This window comes from Osmerus mordax, chromosome 16 (assembly GCF_038355195.1).
Source record: "Osmerus mordax isolate fOsmMor3 chromosome 16, fOsmMor3.pri, whole genome shotgun sequence".
NCBI lineage: Eukaryota > Metazoa > Chordata > Actinopteri > Osmeriformes > Osmeridae > Osmerus > Osmerus mordax.
Window position 1 is genome coordinate 3,034,590 of NC_090065.1, and position 21,818 is coordinate 3,056,407.

Sequence of the window (21,818 nt, forward strand, 5' to 3'; positions counted from 1 at the left end):
CCTCCCTCCCTCCCTCCCTCCCTCCCTCCCTCCCCCTTCCTCCCTCCCTCCCTCTCACAAACACATGTTTGAGTAGGGGAGTTGCCCGACACCAGAGGGGCTTGGTGTCCGGTCGGAGACCCCAGTAACCCTGAAACTCATGGTGACATTTCCAACAGAGGTCTAGAAGAAAGCTTGCCACTGTTCGAAGAGTCAATCAGATGTGACCCCAAATGCTCCCCCCCCCCCCCCTCCCTTCTTTGCAACCCCTATTATGCTGTCCGGGCCATTTCTGACATTCCTGCGTTAGTGACGCCTCCTCCGACAAGGGTCGAACGTCACAGGCGCGCCTCACAGACGACACAGGAGCTGAGGTCGGCCTCTCCATTAAAAGCCCATCTCAAGTCTTACTTTACTTTAGGACTAAATTATACTACACATTTGTTTTCTTATATCAGACTGTAATGTCATGTGCTATAACTCCAAGATGACCTCAGTTCTATTACTCTGTATGTGCTTTGGGGGTCAGATGGCTAAGCGGTTAGGGAATCGGGCTATTAATCAGAAGGTTGCCGGTTCGATTCCAGTCCGTGCGATATGACGTTGTGTCCTTGGGCAAGGCACTTCACCCTACTTGCCTCGGGGGGAATGTCCCTGTACTTACTGTAAGTCGCTCTGGATAAGAGCGTCTTCTAAATGTAAATGCTTCAGAACTGCAACTTAGGGCTTTTTTTTAAGTGTATTTTAGGTTTCTATTTGTGTATCCTGTCCTTCGGTGACCTACTCATTTCAATGGAGAACTGTCGAGGGGAGGCCTGGATCTCTGCAAGAGTGGCACGGCTGAGGGACTGTTTCCAGTCAACAGCCACACATGTGGGGTTAGTACCTAAATTGGTCGGTTCACAAATGTAAACACACTTTACGCTCATCTGTTGAGACTTATCTTGTCGTCAGTGGCCCTGGTATACTTCTGCTTTGAATTTCAGTAAACAATTACAGTTATAACTCAGATGGAGGTACACAGAAAATACAATTTCTATGTTTGCGCATTTTAAGTTAAGTCAATTTCCCACTGATCATAATGGTGTTAGAAGTGGATCGACCTAAATCCTTCTAGTTACCTTTTATCTGATGTTACAGGGCATCAAAGACCCTGGCAAGAGATAATGTCTGGAATGGGTTCAGTTGATTATTTATCTACAGATAAGAACTGGTGCCATTTGTTGAACTACAAGGGTCAGTTCTGCATTGATCTGAGTCAGTGACTTGGAAAAAAAACATTTGGACAAGATGAATGATTCTGTCCCCAGCTGAGCCCAAAGTCTTTGAAGTGTGAATATCCCATTAAGATAACAAGTGGGGACTTCTGTCGTAGTTAACATAGCAAGGTAAAACGCTAAAATGTCTTAAACAATGCCTAAGTCAAGAGCTTTTTGGTAGGAAACATACATTTTATGACCCTTGAACTATGTGTCAGGCCAGCGTATTGGACCAATACTTTATAAGATTCACAATAAGTCTGTAAAAATGTACACTTGCATAAATGACTTTGTGTAGAGAGACTTGCAGTAAACCTTGAATAACAGGAAGATTAAAGAAGCTTGGCTTTGATCTGAAGTTCTTTACAGCATATAGTATTAGCCTGACTTCCAGTTGCACCACCTAGACGACCAGCTGACTTGACCAATGATTTAGCACTTGCTTAGACCATAACTCACCAAAGAATTGACAACAGTATGGGAGTCAGGTGGCTGAGCGGTTAGGGAAGCGGGCTTGTAATCAGAAGGTTGCCAGTTCGATTCCCGGCCGTGCCAGATGACGTTGTGTCCTTGGGCAAGGCACTTCACCCTACTTGCCTCGGGGAGAATGTCCCTGTACTTACTGTAAGTCGCTCTGGATAAGAGCGTCTGCTAAATGACTAAATGTAAATGTAAATGTAAACAGTAGGCCTATTTAGCCCTGACCAGTGGCTGACCTGGAGCCTTACCACTAGCATTGTGAAACATTGTTAGCCACTGCTGACATGGCTGGCTCAGTTCGTCTTAGCAAGGGATTCGTCCTTGGCACTGACCTAATTAGGCTTCTAATTGGGCCTCTCATCTCCTGGGAGACGAGGAAGATCCTTTGCTCATTCACTGAGTCAAAACAAAGCCATGAGGTTCAGGGTTAAGCCTAGCGACAGATGCTAATGTAAGTAAATCTCTTTCTGACAAAGCCATTAGACAACATAGTAAAGGAGAGGGCTGTATCCTGATCGTCATGATCACAACAGACAGTTTTGTTTTGTAAAAAACCCACCTGTTACTCTGAATTTCGACTTTTTGTTATTAAATAAGAGATAACACTTTATTGTGACCTAAGCTGACAAATGTGGGGGCTGACAACTGGCTGAATGAACTAACGAAAACCAGAGAAACCTTTCAATGTTTTTGCCGTGTGTTGTTCACCGTTTCACTTGTTCTTGCTGCCCTCACTAGGCCTATTTCTGATTAAGAAGCCAGATAAGTGCACAGGTAAGTAACCCTGACTCTCTCAGTGATCAAAAGCACCAGGTGCTCATTGAATTACCATTCATGCTTCTCCTGCATTGTCCACAAGTCAACTCACCTCATAGGAGACAGTCTCTTCTGTCAGAGCCTGAAACCTGATAAAGGTAAGGGTCTACTCTACCTGCACACTTACAAAATACCATCAGAGACCACGACCAACTTATCCTACTGTGCTATCGGACAAACTCTGACAGTTTCCATGGCAAATGGGAACCCCCCCCCCTATCTCTCTAAAACCCTCCACAGGTTAAGGTAAGACACAGACACACGCTGAGGTTGTGTGCTGGGGTACAACAAACCTCCCCCACTGCAGCCAGCTTTCCTCACAAAGGACATCATCTGCTGTCTGCCGGCCCTTCTTCCATCCAGCAGGACCAGCAAACAGGTGTTCGGCCTCTCAGATAACCCGCAGAGCACAAGAGGAACAGGCGACTGCCAGGCAACTAAACTCCCCCCTCCTCCCTCCGCCCCTCGCTGATTAGATAAGGCCTTCCACAACAGTGGGATTAATACCTGTAGTCCCCCCTCGCCCCCCTCGACCCTCTCCCCCACTCCAATCATCTCATTACAGGCTCTGAATGAGCTTCTGGATCCCCTTTCTACCACAGTAATACCACCCTGTCTGGAAATCTAGCCTTTATGAACGATTAGTGTGATTGATGCCTCTTTGGGCTAGATGGGTTTTGACAGTAGTCTGGGAGCTGCTTTGATCCTATGGCTGTACACCTTTCTGTTGTCTGGGATGATGGGGGGGGGGGGGGGGGGGGGGATATGGATCACTAAATCTCCATAAAACTACCTCCACCCCCGACTAGAATATAGATGAACTGAGAGTTGTAGTAAACTTGTTTAGTTAAGCCACTGTTTACTGAACAGCCAAGAACTAAACCTCTCTGCTTGTCAACAAGGGACAGTGAAAGCTCTTCAACGGATTGGTGGAGCCAGTGATACCCTATTATGGAGTTCGGATCCAAGGCTGAATTAAAGCCAGAGGTGACCTGACCGTCCGAAAGAATCATGTCCCTTAAAAGGTAAAACCGTATGACAACGTTTATTTTAGTATGTGCGTAAATTAAACTTTAACTGGAGGCCAAAAGAAAACCTTGGAGAATCTCCTTTAAAACTGTTCAATAATTCTACCCTTGTCTGAACTCATATCCCAGCAAACAAGGAAACGCAAACCGCAATTCGAATTCAATTCATCGCATGAGTATCGCATGTAAGTGTCCTGCTAGTGCTAGCATGGAAGAAGGTTCAGCGCATGTTGCATCCGGCAGGTCAAAGGTAGTTTCTGACACTGAAGGGAAGGAAGAGATAAGAATGTGCATTAACCCTAATCTGCAGTGCATGAGTGTTAGCAGATCTCCTGGACAATGACTCGCTCAAGACAAACATTATAATCTCTCATACGCTTACAGTGTTCACAAGCTGGGCTTTGGCCATGTCTCTGACTCACCGCCACTCGCTCACCTCTCAACAATGCGTCTCAAGAATCTGTGCTACGTTTCTGTGGTAATGTTATGAGATTTCTATATATCTATATGATATATAGAAATGTGTTTCTTCAACTTTAGATAGGTACAAGATTAGTTAGGAACAAAAAAATTATACAAAAAAACTTCTAACCAGTCAGGCTCAACAACTTTCCAAAAAAAAACAAACACCAAAAGGTGTTTATTTCATGGATGAAAAAGGGAAAGTGTAAAAGTCCCCTGCTACCAAAAGCACACGACAAAACACAGAGGCGTTGGTAATGCCCCTAAAGAGCGTTAAAGATGTAGAACCAGCTGGGTCCAGGATTACACCTCTTCATAAGGTAACACCAAACCCTCAGTCAGTAAAAAGGAAAGCGTGAAAAGCCGGCTTGACAAAGAGTGAGCGATGGATTCTAAGGGACACTGGACAACGATCTTGAACTATCCGAGTGAAGTCAGTATTTTTAATCACAAATCACACCTAACGTGATTCTGACAACCAAAAAGGGGACGAGAACATTCTCAGTTTTGAGGTTTTGCTCTGTTCGTTATTTACTCCCTGTTTGAGAAGAGGCACGTGTTGACTGTTTCCACCGTATTTAAAGACCGTATCGGGAATCGGGCTATTAATCAGAAGGTTGCCGGTTCGATTCCTGGCCGAGAAAAATGACGTGTCCTTGGGCAAGGCACTTCACCCTACTTGCCTCGGGAGGGAATGTCCCTGTACTTACTGTAAGTCGCTCAGGATATAAGCATCTGCTAAATGACAATGTAAATGTAAGAAGAGTCTTACCTGTCCGTAGTCCGTGGCAAACACCACCACCCCTCCGGTGCAGGACGACACGGTGCTGGGAAGGTACAGCTCATCCTCCCGAAGCCAAACACGGGCGCCCTGCAAACAGACACACCTTTACTCAACATGCTGTGAGGAGAAACAAACTGAAAGTGTATTATGGAACTCATCGATACCAACGTGTTATCTATGATTAGAGCTGCTGAACTGAATATTTGGTGAAGTACTCAATGGTTAAAACACATACTAATGGCGAAAACAAACCGTGAAACAGATTGTGAAAGAATGTCACGTACACCCAGTCTTTTCTGTTCTCATCACATGAGAGTGTAAGATTATACTTATTTATGTACAGTAAAGTCTGAGAAGGTTATTGCTTGTTGACAGTTTTGTTCCCCTGAACTCTTGAACCACTCACATGCCATGTTCATTGTCCTAAAACTCCATTGCTATGACAACCATTGATGAAGAATAGCTTTTGACACACAGCTGCATTAACCTCCATGCAGTTGCCATGGTGTCGCCATGGTGTTGACCTCTCCACTGCCAATAGGGTCACAGCTGTCCATTGAAATGTATAGCGGCGTCGGGTTACAAGGATTTGCTACCTGTGGACATGCTTTAGCTTAGCAAACTCAAGGGGCTGGTAAACCATGTTTATTGAGGTTCTTTACACTACATTTACATTTAGTCATTTAGCAGACGCTCTTATCCAGAGCGTCTTACAGTAAGTACATGGACATTCCCCCGAGGCAAGTAAGGTGAAGTGCCTTGCCCAAGGACACAACGTCATTTGACACAGCCGGGAATCGAACCAGCAACCTTCTGATTACTAGCCCGATTCTCTAACCGCTCAGCCCATTGGCTGCAGTTGCACGTTTGCTCAGGCTAAGCAAAGTTGGGTTACGTTAGGACTGGGCAAGATGGCCAAAAATGTTTGTAGAATTATTATTTTTTACTAGGCTATTGATTGATGTCAATCATGCTCACGATATATATATTACATAATAATAACGCTCAATTTGGTTTTAAGAACATTCTCTTCAGGCCAGAACTATGCATGCTACCAGCAAGAGCACTAATCTATCTAAGCCACAGTACTTATGCCAGAGTTGTCCACTGCCCTCAGTCCAACCTACTGGAGGTCCACTTATCTCACATAGCTGCTATCAGCAAGGAAGTCAGAATCACACAATATCTTTCAGCGCGTGGCGTTCTCATCTAGATTTTTTGGCTCAGGTCCTCATTCTTGACCAGCTAATCTCAAAAGCCCTTGAAGAGAGAGAGAGAGAGAGCTTCTGGAGGGCAATTGTTAACTATCCCCCCCCCCTTCTTTTCTTTTTTTATTCTATGAAAAGCTGCAAATCCATATAACCAAGAGGGCCTCTTGTGAGGCCGCTTAAATACAAAGCCATATGTGCGCGCGTTCATTAGCGTGACAGGCTAATGCTAATGGAGAAAACATACTGACTGTTTGAAGGCTGGACTGGCTAAGGTAAGGAGGGGGGGGGGGGAGGGGGAGGGAGAGGGGGGGGGGCACCTCTGAACGGAGCACATATTGGACCTTTGAACCATTTGCCCTACATTATGAGCAACTCAGCTTAGATTTTTCTGAAACAGGCACCTACATAACAGGAGTCCTTAAGAGAGAGAGTTTACACTGAGGGATGCGTGTGCACGCACTCACACACACACCGCAAGGTAAGGCTCTTTTTACACACACATACGCACTTGGGTACACACACACACACAGACACACACACGCACACACACACACACGCAGACACACACGCACACACACACACACGCACACACACACCACCTAAAAGGCAGGTCTGCCTTGTCAGCAGTACATCAATGGAGAACAGTGTGTTGTTGTAAACCCAGGGCAGTCTCCCGCTGAAGAGAGAAAACACACACGTTCAAAAGAACGTGGGATCACCTGGGGAGAGATCAATCTGACTCGCAGAGGAAACTCATAAAGGAACTCAGTCAGAATGTCAGGAAGAAGAAAAAAAAAAAGTATTGTGATGTCATGGTCACACAAAACCATGATGTTCATAAATGTTTTATCACAAAGGGACATGTTCTATTGTGATGAAACAAAAGATTTGCGAGTGCTGCTGGGCAGCCAAGACCATATGGGCATTCCTGATGTGCAAAGCGTAGTCAGAATAATTTGACGCCTGTCTTAGGGTGGGGGTGGGGGGTTGGCGTTTGCCCCTCCCCCACCTCTTACAGGGAGCCAGGGGCCCAAGAACACCCTTTGAAAGTCAGTCATGTCCAAACGACAACATTTGCAGGCTACCATTACAGCACATTAGCTCTTGTCCTCCCTCTTCTTCCTTTGTGATGGGCGTGTGCCGACTGCCCCCCCCCCCCCCCTCCACTCTGGGGAGAGAGAGAGAAGGACACATCCCATGGTGGCACACTACCTCATTGTCTCTCCCTCCTTAATCCTTCCTCATCCCTTCATCCCACGGCCCACCAGCCACCGTTCCTCAAACTTTGGCTCCACGCCACAGCTCCGAATCGCCTCCTTTCCTCCACCTGTTCCCCCACCCCTCCCCTCACTCACGGCACCCGTAACAGCAGGACGATCCCCACGTGAAGCGGTAGTTTTACCAGAGAGACCAGGAGAGGAAGCCATTAAATATGATCAGTACACAGCTGAGTTGTATTCTAGCAGAGGGAGGTGGAACAGAGGGAGGAAGAGGGAGGGAGAGAGAGAGAGAGAGAGAGAGAGAGAGAGAGAGAGAGAGAGAGAGAGAGAGAGAGAGAGAGAGAGAAGGATCGAGAAAGGGAGACAGGGAAAGGTGGAGAGGGAGGGAGGGATCGAGAAAGAGAGACACCGAGAAAGAGAGAAAGAGGGATCGAGAGAGGGAGAGGGGAAGAGAGAGAAGACTAACTAAGAGCCTTGTCCTGGAGAATCCAGGACCAGCTGTTGCACCAGTGGAGGCTTATATTCCAGATCCTATATCAGCGCCTCTTAGTGTCTCACTAAGGTCTGGGTAAACCACCCTCGCAGAATGGAACAACTCTTTCCGTATCTCACAGCATGCATCCCATCCCACAGCATGCTAAACAGACAGCTATTGCGCAGAAGTAAAGGGTTATCCTATCTGGGAAAAGAACGATTCAGAGGTGTAACTTCAATTGAAGTCTTCTTTAACCCTTGTGTTATCTTCGGGTCATTCTGACCCACCGTCGTATTGCGACAAATTTACCTCATACAAAAACAAAGTGAAGCATTTTCTTTTAACTGTCGGGCTGTCTCAGACCCCCCACATTGGAATGGTTAAAAGAAAATTAGTTTTATTTGTTTTTGGATTGGGTAAAATTGGGTAAACACAACGATGGTTCGTTATGAACCTTTGGGTCATGTGACCCGAAGGCAGCACGAGGGTTAAGCCAGGTCTAAGATCCTTGCACGGTGATGCTGTACAGCCACACACAGGCAACTCCCGGTCTGTAGCGCGTCCCCCTCGTACAGACAGCTTTAGCCGTGGCGTCCAGCCACGTGCGAGTGCTTCCCTGGAGTAGCATTTCAATCGTGACCTGTTCCCAGCCTGACTTCTCTCCCAGTCAGAAACCACAACATCAACACAAACCCCCCCCCCCCCCGCTCTGAGAACACAGTCTTCGTGTCAGTCAGCCAAAACCAAGCCACTGACCCTTCCCCTGGATTTCAGGCTCAATCCCCAACACCACACACACACACAAAAAGAAACACACACACACACACACACAACATCTGTGGCTGATGCTCCTTCAGGGGATGCTGGTGGCGGGATGCGAGGGGCAGGCGGGCAGGGGGGGGCCGGGGCAGGGGGCAGGCGGGGCGGAGGGCAGGCTGTGATTCCATCGCCTTGTCTGGATCTGAGCAGCTGTCCTGGGGAGAGTTGCCACTTCCTCCCCAGCAACAACCAGAGTATTGTGTGCCACGGTTGCCGTCTCCTCCGTGTAAATGAATAGCAGTTAATGGGAAAGTCTGTGCCCCTGGGTAACACAGTGAGCAGAAACAACTGGCGCTATTGGTCTGTGTTGGTGCGCTAAGCAGAATAGCTGGTCGTGTGTGAGAATGTCTGAAACAGTAGTCATCCAGTTGGCCGGGTTTGATTCTCTACTATGTGTCTTATGTGACGTGTGTGTGTGTGTGTGGGCACTGTCTTCAAATAAACATTTAATATACAAATAGTGCTGAGTAAGACTCTGTAACAAGCACCGCAATGTTAAGGCAGCTCAGAGAACCGTTATTTTTATTTTATTTTTTTACTGTAGCCGACTTACTCTAAAGACGTTTTCCTGTTAATTCTGAGTACATTTTTTCAAAGACAAATTGTTCACCACTTAAAAACTCAGAGGTTCAGTTGTCATCCGTATCTTTTTCACTTGAATGAACGTCTCTATAAAACATTGGCAAGTCAGCTTTTATTCAAAATAGATTGTGTTTAGTATTCTCCGCAGGATAGGAGTCCAACTGGCGATTCAATCGTATTTCAACTGATACGTATACCCCCTCTCCCATCTATCTATGTGTACAAATGTGGTCAACGGTTCGCCTCACGGCCAGAAAACACGTTCCTCGTGGTCAACCGTGTGGAACAGATCATCTTCTGCTTGTTTGTACAAGATACACAACCTAATCATGTCCTCTCACTCAAAGCATGCTGTCAGAAGACCTACTCCCCTCTTAACCACAGTCTAGCAGCAAACTGGTATTTTACACTGAAGAGGTCTACTTTTTGCATGTTGTCAAGGGACGAAAAAAAAAAAAAAGACGAAAGCATTTGTCTGGAAGCATTTCCTGTAGATGGAGGCGAAGACAGACGGTTGTCTGACTGCAATGACAGGCCCTTCTGTCAGAGCAGAAACGTCAGACAGAATATTCCCAGTACTGAGTTAAGACCCGTTCATACCAAGGACGATAGCGAGAACTATAACGAGAACTATATTTACGTCCACACCAAACTCCGCAATATCGTTTGCCTTTTGAAATGCGCGGGCGCTTTAAATTCGTTTTCCTGCTACCTATTATTGTGTAATTTATCTTAACAATCTTTCTGTCTTCCTCATCATGTTTTATTTCCCCCTGAAATTCATTAAAGGTAATTGAGAGCCCTTTTACGTCCTAAAGATAAGACCAGCGCCACAGATTCAGCGGATTAATAATTAACATTTAAAGGGAAGCGTTTTTTTTTAACAGCGTTCAAAAGTAAACAGTTCAACATTAGGTTTCTTTGGAAATGATTGCCGCTTGACTTTGTTGGAATGTGATGACTACAGCCAATAGCGACTGAGAACGCATAAACAACTGAAGAAGTATTCGTTTAAAAAACTTTGAAGCCCAGTCTTGTTACTTACAATACCCAAATTATAGATATTTCCAATGACTACAGTTTGTAACTTTTTTTCCTAACGTTTTTCCTCTAAAAAAAACCAGACTACTAATTTGTCTGGAGGCTCTACCCGTAGAAGGAGGCCATGACAGTGCGAGGTTCAGAGCACCGTAAATCAGCCCTGAAGGGTAAAAATTACAAGAGCTCACAAACTCTGAGGAAAAGATTTACACCCATCCCTGTCCCCCAAACCTCAAACTGTTTCAGGGCAAATTTCATGCCTACTTTTCGAGTAACAAAGGAATTTGTGCCTTCGGGGTACAGTTTGTTTACAGAAATGGTCTTCTGGCAGTCTGATGGAAACACAGGACGGCAAAAAGCCTGGAGCGAAAAACAGCCCGCTAAAGCCAGCCTAAAGGATGTCTGCATACTGGTGCAAATTGACCTTGAACCTTTTGCGAGCATGCAGCACAAACCCATCCACTCTCACAGCCTGTGTTGAGCACCAATAAGCTGGAGCTGACACACAAAGGTTGTTTGGACTTGAATGATTGGACACACTAGGGCATGGATTGAAGCTTATGGGAACTTATCTCTCTGTATGTTGACTGTGGGATGTGTGGGAAAACATGCCCGCATACACACACACACACAGATGTACACAACCATACAAGAACTACCACAGCTGTGACCCCCCCCCCCCCCATCCCCCACACACTCTCACAGTCACTCTTATTATGTGGTGAGTGGAGATGGAGGTACACCAAGAACCAGTGGAACATAAAAATAGCTAATGACTAGTTTTAAAAGACTTTAGTCCACCTACCCCTGCCGCAGGAACCCGTTGCTGCGTTATACTAACCAGATGCACTGGAAACAGACAGACAAACTAATAATACAGTCAGCATCATGATGTCCACATGAAGAAATCTAGTTGGCGTTTTCTGTCATGAATTTGGTATTTCAGAATGGGGTATTTCCACTTCCACCTCTCTAAAACCCCATACTATCCTAAAACATTTACAGAATTCACAGTAAATTCAATTTACAGAATTCTGGTTCTGAAAACATTTCTGTTCTAAAGCTGAGAAAACAAGACAAGCTTCAAAAAGACTGAATTCTTCTACTTGTCAAGCAACGTCAAGAGTATTTACTGTAACTGCAGACAGTCCTAACCCTAACCCCACCCTACTGAAAGAACAAAAACTCCACCTATGTTCTACCTACACCCATACCTGCCTTCCTCCCCACATTCACACACACACACCTAGCCTTCCTCCCCACATTCACACACACACACACACCTAGCCTTCCTCCCCACATTCACACACACACCTAGCCTTCCCTCCCCACATTCACCCACACCTTGGCTCCTGTTGAGGGCCTGTTGGCTCCAGGGCCAGGGATGGTACACAGCTTACCAAAGTCATCCTCTAGCCGAGCTCATGCATTCTCACAAGTACAACCCTCACTAATAATAATAAATATTAACCATCTGCCCTAGCAACTGCTGCATCATGCCCACTTGCCCTTGTGGAGTTTCCAGTCCCTAATGCCCCCTAATAAGATGTTAGATACCACTTAACCACCATGGGCCAAACAAGTAAGGGCTTCAGGTTATTTTTACATCTATGAGAACGTGTTTTTGCTCAGTCTTGAGTGTTTGGGCGCTTTTTCCCCCCTTATCGCTGTTTGAAATATGAACGGAGAGTGAGGGAGAGCGAGGGAGAGCGAGGGAGAGCGAGGGAGTGCGAGGGAGAGCGAGGGAGTGCGAGGGAGTGCGGTGATGCGAGCCAAGTATCGCCGAGGACAAACGAGAATGCTACGTCAGCATTTACTAGTCGACCATTAAGACCTTTGATGCTGAGGGATATGTTATGATTCTGAACATCTGTGAGTCTTGTCCTGGTCTAGAGAGTGTCCAATCACAGCAGAGGTGTAACCTACAACAGGAAAAGCGTTCTTGAGGGAAATTTACTTTTTCTGGTTTGAAGCAAAAGAAGAGCTACAAATACAACAAACGTGGCAAAAACATAAATCATTAAACGTTTACCCTCGTCGATTACTCAAAAAGTGTGATTTTACAAAAGAAAAATCTTATTTTTATGCCTTGATGTGGTAACAGACCACAGGCAAAGCCAAACATGAGGCGATCACATCCTAATTATGTTCCTTAGGCTTGTTGTTGAAGCACAAAACTCCAGTATTTCAGAAGTTTGAACATAACCCTGTTTTAACTCAAACCATGTGTGTGAGTGTGTCAGCATTTTAGAACTTCTGTTCTTGGGTCCAACCGCTCAGCCAACAAAAAAAAATAAAAAATCCACAAATGTGGCAATTGGCACATTTGGGCTCTCATACTACAGAAAATATCATATTTGTATTTCTGCCTGTAAAAAGGCTTTCATGCCTTGACCAGCCTGGCAGTGTGGGAGTCGGGCAGTGCATTGTGGGAGTCAGGAGGTTGCTGGTTAAAGGTTTTGTGGTGGGTGAATGTGCTTCTGACAGTACAGGCAATGTTGTAGAGAGTGTTGGTGGTGGAGTATAGTGGAGGAAAGGATGAGGGTGATTTAATATTAGATTTGGATGTAGGCATTCACACACACACAAACATGCATACCCTGAAGAGCCATACAATGTTTATGCAATGCAGGAATAACAAATCTATTTAGTTGAATGCACTGGTTTAACCAGAAAGCTGCATGCCTACACATTCACCGAAGGGCTCATGGGGGGGGGAGGTTCCAGTCAGAGCGAAGGTGTCTTTTTTCAAGGTGAGAGAGGGAGAGTATTGAGAAAGTGGATGAGGTGAAGCAAAGGTTATAGCAGATTCAAATCAAAACAGACAGCAGATCACTGTACCATGAACAACCTGCCCCGACAACCTCCTGTTCAGTTCTCAGGGAACCCAAGGCTTGTCAGGAGGATTAGTAACCAGTTTCTGGCGATACAGGAACTGCTGTTACCTGATTTACGCGAAGCCTTACAGCCCCTGACAACTTATTGGAAGTTGTCAGGGGCTGTAAGGCTATATATATATATATATATATATAGACAATTAAAAAGGTATTGACGCATAACTTTGCGTCAATCCCTTTTTAATTATCATGCGCATCACTGCCGAAACACTGTTAGAACAAAGCACTTTTGATCCTTGATCTTCTGCTGCACTTTTCTATGTGTTTTGTTTGTTTGTCTCTGTAGACAAAAGCAGCTGTTGAAGTTATATGTTCTAAAATCTATGTTTGGTGTCTAGCACATGCAGAGTTCTGCAATTACAACTTTAGACATGTTATACGTGGGAGGGTACCTTAGGAACGTTCCCCTAAGGTTCACAGGGTTCTTGGCATTGACATCATATCCGGTACCTTAAAAACTGATGACTTCAATACGAGCTACATTTGTCTGCTCAGAAGTCTTGTGGTCGGAGTATATTTAGACACGGGACTTGACTTTGAAACGGTCAACGTTTAACAGGAACCCTGTTTATGTTGGAGCTGTACGTCCCTCAAACAGCACGGCTGTAGAGATCTAGAAGGTGAGGACCTGGAATTTGAGCAGGGCCGTCCCTGTTTAAGCCGTGGAACAACTTGATCACGAATATCTATTATCCGGCTCTTGTCCTGAGATTTTTATTGTGTTGAAGTTGTTGCTGATGTCATCCTTTGTATTCCGTCCTTATGTGAAACCTGGCTGCAAAAAACAAGTTTCCCCTAGTGGATCAATACAGATAATCCGGAGCCCTAAACTGTTGGAGTGCGAAGGCACAAACAGACATTTTGACTCGGTTTAAAATTACAGTTTTGTAACAAACCTTTCTTGAGTACCAGATGTTTTGGAACTGTGTACTAAGCTCAGATGAAACACATGCCAAGTTAGAATTATTAACACAGTCAAGGTTTGGGAGGGCAAAGGTCACGTCACTCATCGTGCTCCGGTTTCAGAGGGGGCGGGGAGGAGGGATGAAGGGGTGGTGTGGTAGCTAGCTAGAAGCTACTCTGCTCCCCGCCCACCAACAACACAGGAAGCAGATGCCGATGACCTAACTCTGTTGTTTTGATCAGGAGATCATTCCAAACAGCTCACGCCCTTTTGGACACAGCAGTCCCTAAAGGTGTTGAAGTCATGCGTGTGTCCCTTTGGCTTGATACAGACACAGGACCAAAGACCACCCACCTCTTCTCAGCAGTGCTGTGTGGCAGGGCTACTTGCAGAGGGATTGTTGCAGAGGTGGTGAAGCTGGAGAGTGTGTGGAGCTGGAGAGTGTGTGGAGGTGGTGGAGCTGGAGGGTGTGTGGAGGTGGTGGAGCTGGAGGGTGTGTGGAGCTGGTGGGGCTGGAGGGTGTGTGGAGCTGGTGGAGCTGGAGGGTGTGTGGAGGTGGTGGAGCTGGAGGGTGTGTGGAGGTGGTGGAGCTGGAGGGTGTGTGGAGGTGGTGGGGCTGGAGGGTGTGTGGAGGTGGTGGAGCTGGAGGGTGTGTGGAGGTGGTGGGGCTGGAGGGTGTGTGGAGGTGGTGGAGCTGGAGGGTGTGTGGAGGTGGTGGAGCTGGAGGGTGTGTGGAGGTGGTGGAGCTGGAGGGTGTGTGGAGGTGGTGGGGCTGGAGGGTGTGTGGAGGTGGTGGTGCTGGAGGGTGTGTGGAGGTGGTGGAGCTGGAGGGTGTGTGGAGGTGGTGGAGCTGGAGGGTGTGTGGAGGTGGTGGTGCTGGAGTTGTGTGCAGAGTGCAGCTGCAGGGTGTTTCCTTGTGATTTTTCCTTGTGACCTCTAACATCTGATAGTTGGATGGGGAAAGTGCAAACGGGGAACACAAACATTCGCTCCTTTATGAGGGCGACTGTGGGAGAAAAGGCACATGCTCATCCGCTTCTACTCTGAAAGCTGAAACGGGTGTTTGTGACTGTTGTTAAAGGCTTTCTTTGTGAGATTATGGATGTTTGCACTAAACAAGGGGGTTGTACTTTGTAACTGTGCGTACCATTTTTATTAATGATATATAAAACAATTCCTCAGAATTCTTTTACTGGAAAACAACCTGGCTTCCAAAGCTTATATCACATGTTTTTCTCATAAAACACAGTTTTCACAGTTCCAGTGAATAGTTCCCAATGTGATTTATGAAAGTAAAAGCATTAGCATCAGCTCCTTTGTACAAACACCAGTTGGAATGACTGTTCTCCCTCATTATGACCCTTCCAGAATGTTTACTTTCTCAAGTTCTGGAATCACACCGTCCAACGTGTCATGCTCGGCTGCTGACGACACCATGGCAACGGCTCACCCTTGTGTCAACGTGCACCTCGTAGACACTTTCGATTATCGGCCCTGTGTGAAACCAGTTGTGGAATGCCACAGGTACTGTGGATTTTAGCCAGTCGGGGAGAAACTACGTGTGTACTTGGACAGACTACGTTTCGGGGATGTTGAAACATGTTTGAGTGCTTCTATCTTGCCCCCCCCCCCCTCCAGGCATCATTGGTTCCTTGTAGTTATTTGATTGGCCCCTTTTTAATTAATTTCAACTATCAGATTATAAACGCTGAATCAGCAATCCCTTTCTTTATAATAATTTTCGGTCCAAACGTGCTTGAACAGCTCTCCCAGTCAGTAGGCTGGGTTTTGAAAGTGTTGTGACTGACTCTCTGCCCAGAGGGGGCCACAGTATCGCTCTGCAAAACACCAAAGCAGTTTGGTTCCTAACAATTACCAAACCCCTGTTTTCGTTCCGTTCAAATTGTGGTTTCTAACGTTTATTGACAGTTAGATACCATGTTCCCTCCAGTGAACAAATACAGTCCCTCTTCTGATTGTATTCTACGCAGGAGACAAATAACGAATGTGTCACTGGACACATTTCCTAACACCAGATCATCAGCTGAACGTTGAAAGACTGGAATTTTGGGGTTTGGAGCTTTGAGGATGAGTCTCTATGAGTCACAATCTCAATCCCTAACGCTCCAATAGAACTCGGTATTCAAAATAGAAGGAATGAATGGCTGTCACTGTTTAACATGCTGATGACTTTCACAATGCCTTGGATAGTGATTTCATGAGTCAGTCATGTTCTCCGTACACATGAAGAAAGAGGGGGAAAAAAGAGACCTTGAAGCACCTAGGTCTTCATCACCATCAGAATGGTCTCTCGTCTAATGGTCTGCACAGGGCACACGTGAAGGGGTCTGCCTCTCCTTCCCACAGTTGCCAAAGTTGCCTTCCCAAACTCAACGTTAAAAACCCCACTCAGGGGTCCAAACTAACAATGGAGCGAGTCCTTAAAACAACATGGAATGTGCATGTAGCTAATCCCCCCCGACTGTTCGGAGACGACAAAAGTCTCGTTTTAGAATTAGGGGTAATGGAGAAAACAGATGTTTAGGCTTCTTCTAGCTTCTTGGGCTTTCAGAAGGATCATTACACCCTGGCAATTTGAAGGAGAAACCTTCATTTGCCACACACATGCATGCAGGGAGTGGCTACACCAACACACACACACACACACTCGAGTGTCCACCGCTAAAACTCTTTCTCTTCCTGTTCTCCTTCCCCCGAGGGAAGCCAGGAGCAGTGATCGGGCATATCGACCGTGGGCCAAGTCCAAGTGCTCACCTCACGCCTGGCCAACAACATAAGCAGGAGAGCGATCTGTTCTGCATGCTTTTGGGGGGGTTCTTTGTGGAGGAAACTCTTGTGAGGATGGAGAGAAGTTGTAAACTCCACACACAGAAAGGCCAGGGAGACGGCCTACCTGATCACATGATCACAGGGCTGATCACATGATCACAGGGCTGATCACATAATCACTGGGCTGATCACATGATCACTGGGCTGATCACATGATCACTGGGCTGATCACAATCACTGGGCTGATCACATGATCACAGGGCTGATCACATGATCACAGGGCTGATGGCTGAAGACATGATCACAGGGCTGATCACGTGATCACAGGGCTGATCACATGATCACAGGGCTGATGGCTGATGGCATGATCACAGGGCTGATGACATGATCACAGGGCTGATCACATGATCACTGGGCTGATCACATCATCACAGGGCTGATCACATGATCACAGGGCTGATGGCTGATCACATGATCACAGGGCTGATCACATGATCACAGGGCCTTCTTGCTGTGAGGAGACAGAGCAAGGCAGGGTGCCACCGTGTCTGTTCACAGCAGGGCCGGTTACAGCCTCCTGCAGACCACTGTGTGAGCACAGGGTTTTGACTCAAGGCTACCTTTCTGGCAAAACATCAACCTGAACGAGGTACTGATGACTCAGCTTTTCACAGCTGTGTAAGATCAACACATGACTATGGCAGGAAAACAAAACATTTGATCTAGAGAAGAAGCTTCTAGACCATTGGGAGGAGGTGGAGAAGTTTCTGGCTTCATAATTCCTGACTACCACATGAAACAAAAGGGAACAAACAAGTCCCCAGCCATGGTTACCACCCCCAACTAAAACATAAACATGCTCGTCCTGTACGAGAGAGAAGGATCAACTTGTTTGGAGAGAGATTTGAAAAATAATCCTATCAAATATGGCTTTGAAGTGAGGATAAAACCCTTGCGTGCATTTCTGTTTACTGATGTCACAAGACATCGCCTCCATGCTTTTCAGAAGAGAACCTTCATGGAAAGGTGGCCATCTTGGTTTTCTCTCTCATCCCAATTAGTTATTTGGAACCAGGAAGCAGTTGTCAGTTGTTGGGGTTTTGGGAACAAAACAACAATGAACACCACAAACCCAGGCTGCAGTCTCAGATATCTGACACATTTTTTCTGCACATTTTTCTTTTCTTTTGGTCAGGTGTTTTTTTCTTGGCAGCCACTTCGTGTAGCCTCCATAGAAACCAGAGTAGGATTGTGTGTCCATCCAGGGTGTGCACTTTCAACGGGTGACTAAACCTGACGCGTGTGTGTGTGTGTGTGTACACGTGTTTGGACAGTGGGTGTGTTCACAGACAGTGACTGGTGAGTGACTGTCTGGGTCATTGTTAGGTGTGTGCGTGTCGTTTGTGTGTGTGTGAGCAGGATCTTGAATAAGGTGTGTAGGTGTACGTGCCAAAGGTCAAAATAACTCTTGCTTGACTGCAGTAACAGAGAGAGCCTCCTCTTATTGTGCGCTCACCTCTACAGCCTCCTTATAGTTTACAGACAATTGATTGTGACCTGTATTGACAGTACAGTATGCTTCTGAACTGACCCTCGTCTTTAAGATTCGGATCAATAATCCATCAGACCAGTCATGTATTAACCATTACCTAACGCTTAGACTGCTGAATCGGATGTCTGCATTGACACAGTGGAGATCTCATGTGAGCTATCCATCAACATCCACAATGATACATGGTTAATGAATATGGTTGTATGGGTTAATAAGTGGTGAAGCAGCGTCTACTGGTTCCTTTAAGTCTCATAGTCGTTTTTTAAACACGTTTCTACAGTAAACTATTTGTCTTTGCTGCCCCTGTTTGTAAAGCGACCTAGGCCAGGTCTGTTATTTTCCAGATACAGAGAGAATTGCAATGGGAACTAGAAGCTTGTTCTACATACAGAAGAGGATGACGGTTCCTTGTAACGTTCTGTTGAGCAGAACAGAAACAAATGTTCTCCCCCACCCCCCCCAGTTGTGTGGAATATCAAAACCCTGGAGTGAAAAAGAATGCTGAACCCCATCCCAGTTTAAATCTAGCAGCCAGAGTTTCATCTGGGTTTGTGAGACTTCACGAAGACTCTACAAAGTCTGGTCTTGGTCTCTAATGGCCGTCCTGTGAACAACAGTAGCTCGTCGTCCTGTGAACTACTGGACGGCACAAGTGTTGTCTGGATGCACCAGTAAAGACCATTGTAGCCTGTGAAGGAGATGACAAAACTTCCCTCACTGAGCAACACAGTGGCCCCTCACTCAAAAGGCTACCTGACCTACTTTTTCCCCGCGAGTGACGGTATGTGTGTCTATTAGTGTGTGTGTGTGTGTGTGTGTGTCTATGAATGTGGATATGTCTGTGTGTGCATATTTGTGTGTACAATTGAGTATTTGCATGTGTGTGTGCATGTATGTGTGTGTGTGTGTGTACAGTGTGTTTGTCTGTGAGCATGTATGTGTGTGTGTGTGTACGGTGTGTTTGTCTGTGAGCATGTATGTGTGTGCATGTACGGTGTGTTTGTCTGTGAGCATGTATGAGTGTGTGTGTGTGCATGTACGGTGTGTTTGTCTGTGAGCATGTATGTGTGTGTGTGTGTGTGTCTATGTTACAGACTGGCAGCTGGGGCCAGGGTTACCATGTGCTGCCCAGCTGTGGCTAACTGTGGCGTGGACGCCCACAGTTAGCCAACCCGTAGCAGAGGGCAAACACAGGAGGAGGGGAGGAAGGGGGAGAGGAGAGGGGGTGGAGAGGAGGGGTGGAGAGGAGGAGGAGGGAGGAGAGGAGGGGTGGAGAGGAGGAGGAGGGAGGAGAGGAGGGGTGGAGAGGAGGAGGGAGAGAATGGAGGATGAGGGCAGCAGAGTAAATACTGGCTTCCCTCTCTGGCTTTCTTCGAACTGAAACAACAGACATCCTTGTTACAAAGGTTGTTATACACCGGGAGCTCAAACTGAACAGGAGGGTTTGGGACAACACAATAAAGGGAGGGATAGTCCACCATGGGATGAACATACTCAGATGTTTCTAAGTGGTCAAAGGTTTAGATGAGTCCATTACTGGATTGTGGATGAAACTTTCTGCCAAAAAAAACCCAGGAGAGACAAACTCCATATTCTTTCTCTACTTAAGTGCTATATACATTCTCTCTGTTCATTTGGTGTTGTAACCTTTTCAACAACCTTTTTTGTTGCTCTGAGGACATCTGATCAACGTTTTATTTCTGGTGTACCAGTGGCGATTTTTTAGACCCTTTTTAGGGGTGCTCAAGCACCCCTACATTTCATCTCAGCACCCCTACAAATTATAATAATAAAAAAAAAAGATATATATTATTGTTTATTATCATTTGATGCTGGTAGTTCATGAAGAAAGGGACATCCTTAGTTTTTTCATTCATTCAATATTTTGATGATTAATTGTTATCCAGTGAAATTATGGATTTATTAGCAAGGGGGTTTAACACTTTTGCAAGGCACTGTATTCATGTCACATTCTCATTGGGGGCTGAGCCCCCCTAAAGGTCTGATCCTAGAATCGCCTCTGTGGTGTACTATCCCTGGCTTTGAGGTTGAAGAGATAAAGATATTTGTTTTGTGTCTGTGTGTGTGCCGGTGATGATGAGAAAAAGAGTAAACTGGGATCCAATCCTCTCAGCTTTTAAGATCATCTGATGACTTTTTTGGAAGTGTGTCAAGTAACTTGAACGTTGGCTGCTGAATGGAGCTATGGGTAGAGGTATGCGTGCAATTTTAAAGGACTTACCCCAGCTGACACACAAATACTAAAAAACTCAAACGGTTTATTTTCCAGACCAGTCCTGACTCATCATTCTATCTGCAGTACAGCACAACTAGTAAATGTCCCTTATAAAAATGAAATACTGTGGTACAGTATCCTCAAGGAGGGCAAATGTCAGACAGTGTTGCCTTTTAAAGAGTAGATAATCTGAACCGACACGCTCTATAAACTCATTAAAATCAGTGATACTGTGACTCAGGCTCTCATGGCAAAAACTTAAGCAGAATGTCTTTCAACTACTCTGTTTTGTATTAAGGTTACGGTTTGCATATTTCCCTTGACCAACAACCGGACGAAAATAACTGTTGTTTCTTCCATCTACAATCCCCGCACCTGGCTAAAAACACAGCCTGGAAACGAAACTGAGGACTAATTGGCGGCGTTTGTTTCAAACCGACGTTATCAGAGCAGGAATAAGTAGACTGTCAAATCTAACAACAATCTTCTCTTCCTCTCTCTCTTGTATGCTTGAGGGACCACTTTGTGTTTAGAGAGACTGGGTTTCACCAGTCAGGAAGTGCTTTCCATCTCATTTTTTCTGTGCCAGACTTCCTTTGAGTGACATCATCGTTTCAGACGGTTATGAAAATCAAGCACACAGACCAGTCAGCAGTCAGACTGTGACTGTGTGTGAGTGCCCAGACAGAAAGTCACAGTGAATGCCCAGACTGTTTGTCCCTAAGCAGGACCATGGAAGTGACAGAGGCATACAGTGATTCCATCTCTATTTTGGGGGACAGACCCATCGCTGTTTTACCTCAGCACACTGTGAAAACACAGTGTTTTACCTCAGCACACTGTGAAAACACAGTGTTTCCGAGATAAACTAGCCACTGGTAAGTCACTTGGCCTATGTCTCAAAGCCTGTCAGTTAAAATGCCACCTAACCCACCAGTTTAATCCAATGGACAACTACACCCAACATGGGTCCAGGCCAACAGAGACGATAAGTACTCACATTAAACCCAATCCTCTAACATAAGTCCTAATGACCTGGGTTAAACCTTTCTCTCAAAAGCACTGCTTCATCATTCCTATCTGAGTGGCTCTCTCTGCAGAGTAATAGGAGACTACAGGATGAAGAGATAATTAGTGGAAATGGAGGTTTGTTTTTGTTGTTGACCATTCTGTTGTTCCTACCGAGACATGTGTTGTGTCTTTGTGCGGCTGTGCATCGTGTGTGTGTGTGTTTGTCTGCGTTCATCAGGAAGTGACTGTCTGCACAGTTTCTCACTGGGGGA

General features: G+C 45.8%; 1 protein-coding gene across 1 annotated transcript in view; it reads right to left on the minus strand.

The window, feature by feature from the left end:
* The window catches only part of myo10 (myosin X), an 82,092-nt gene that overhangs the window by 55,342 nt on the left and 4,932 nt on the right, over nt 1–21,818 (minus strand). The window contains 1 exon segment of the mRNA XM_067252778.1: nt 4,797–4,895. Coding sequence (XP_067108879.1) covers nt 4,797–4,895 — 99 coding nt within the window.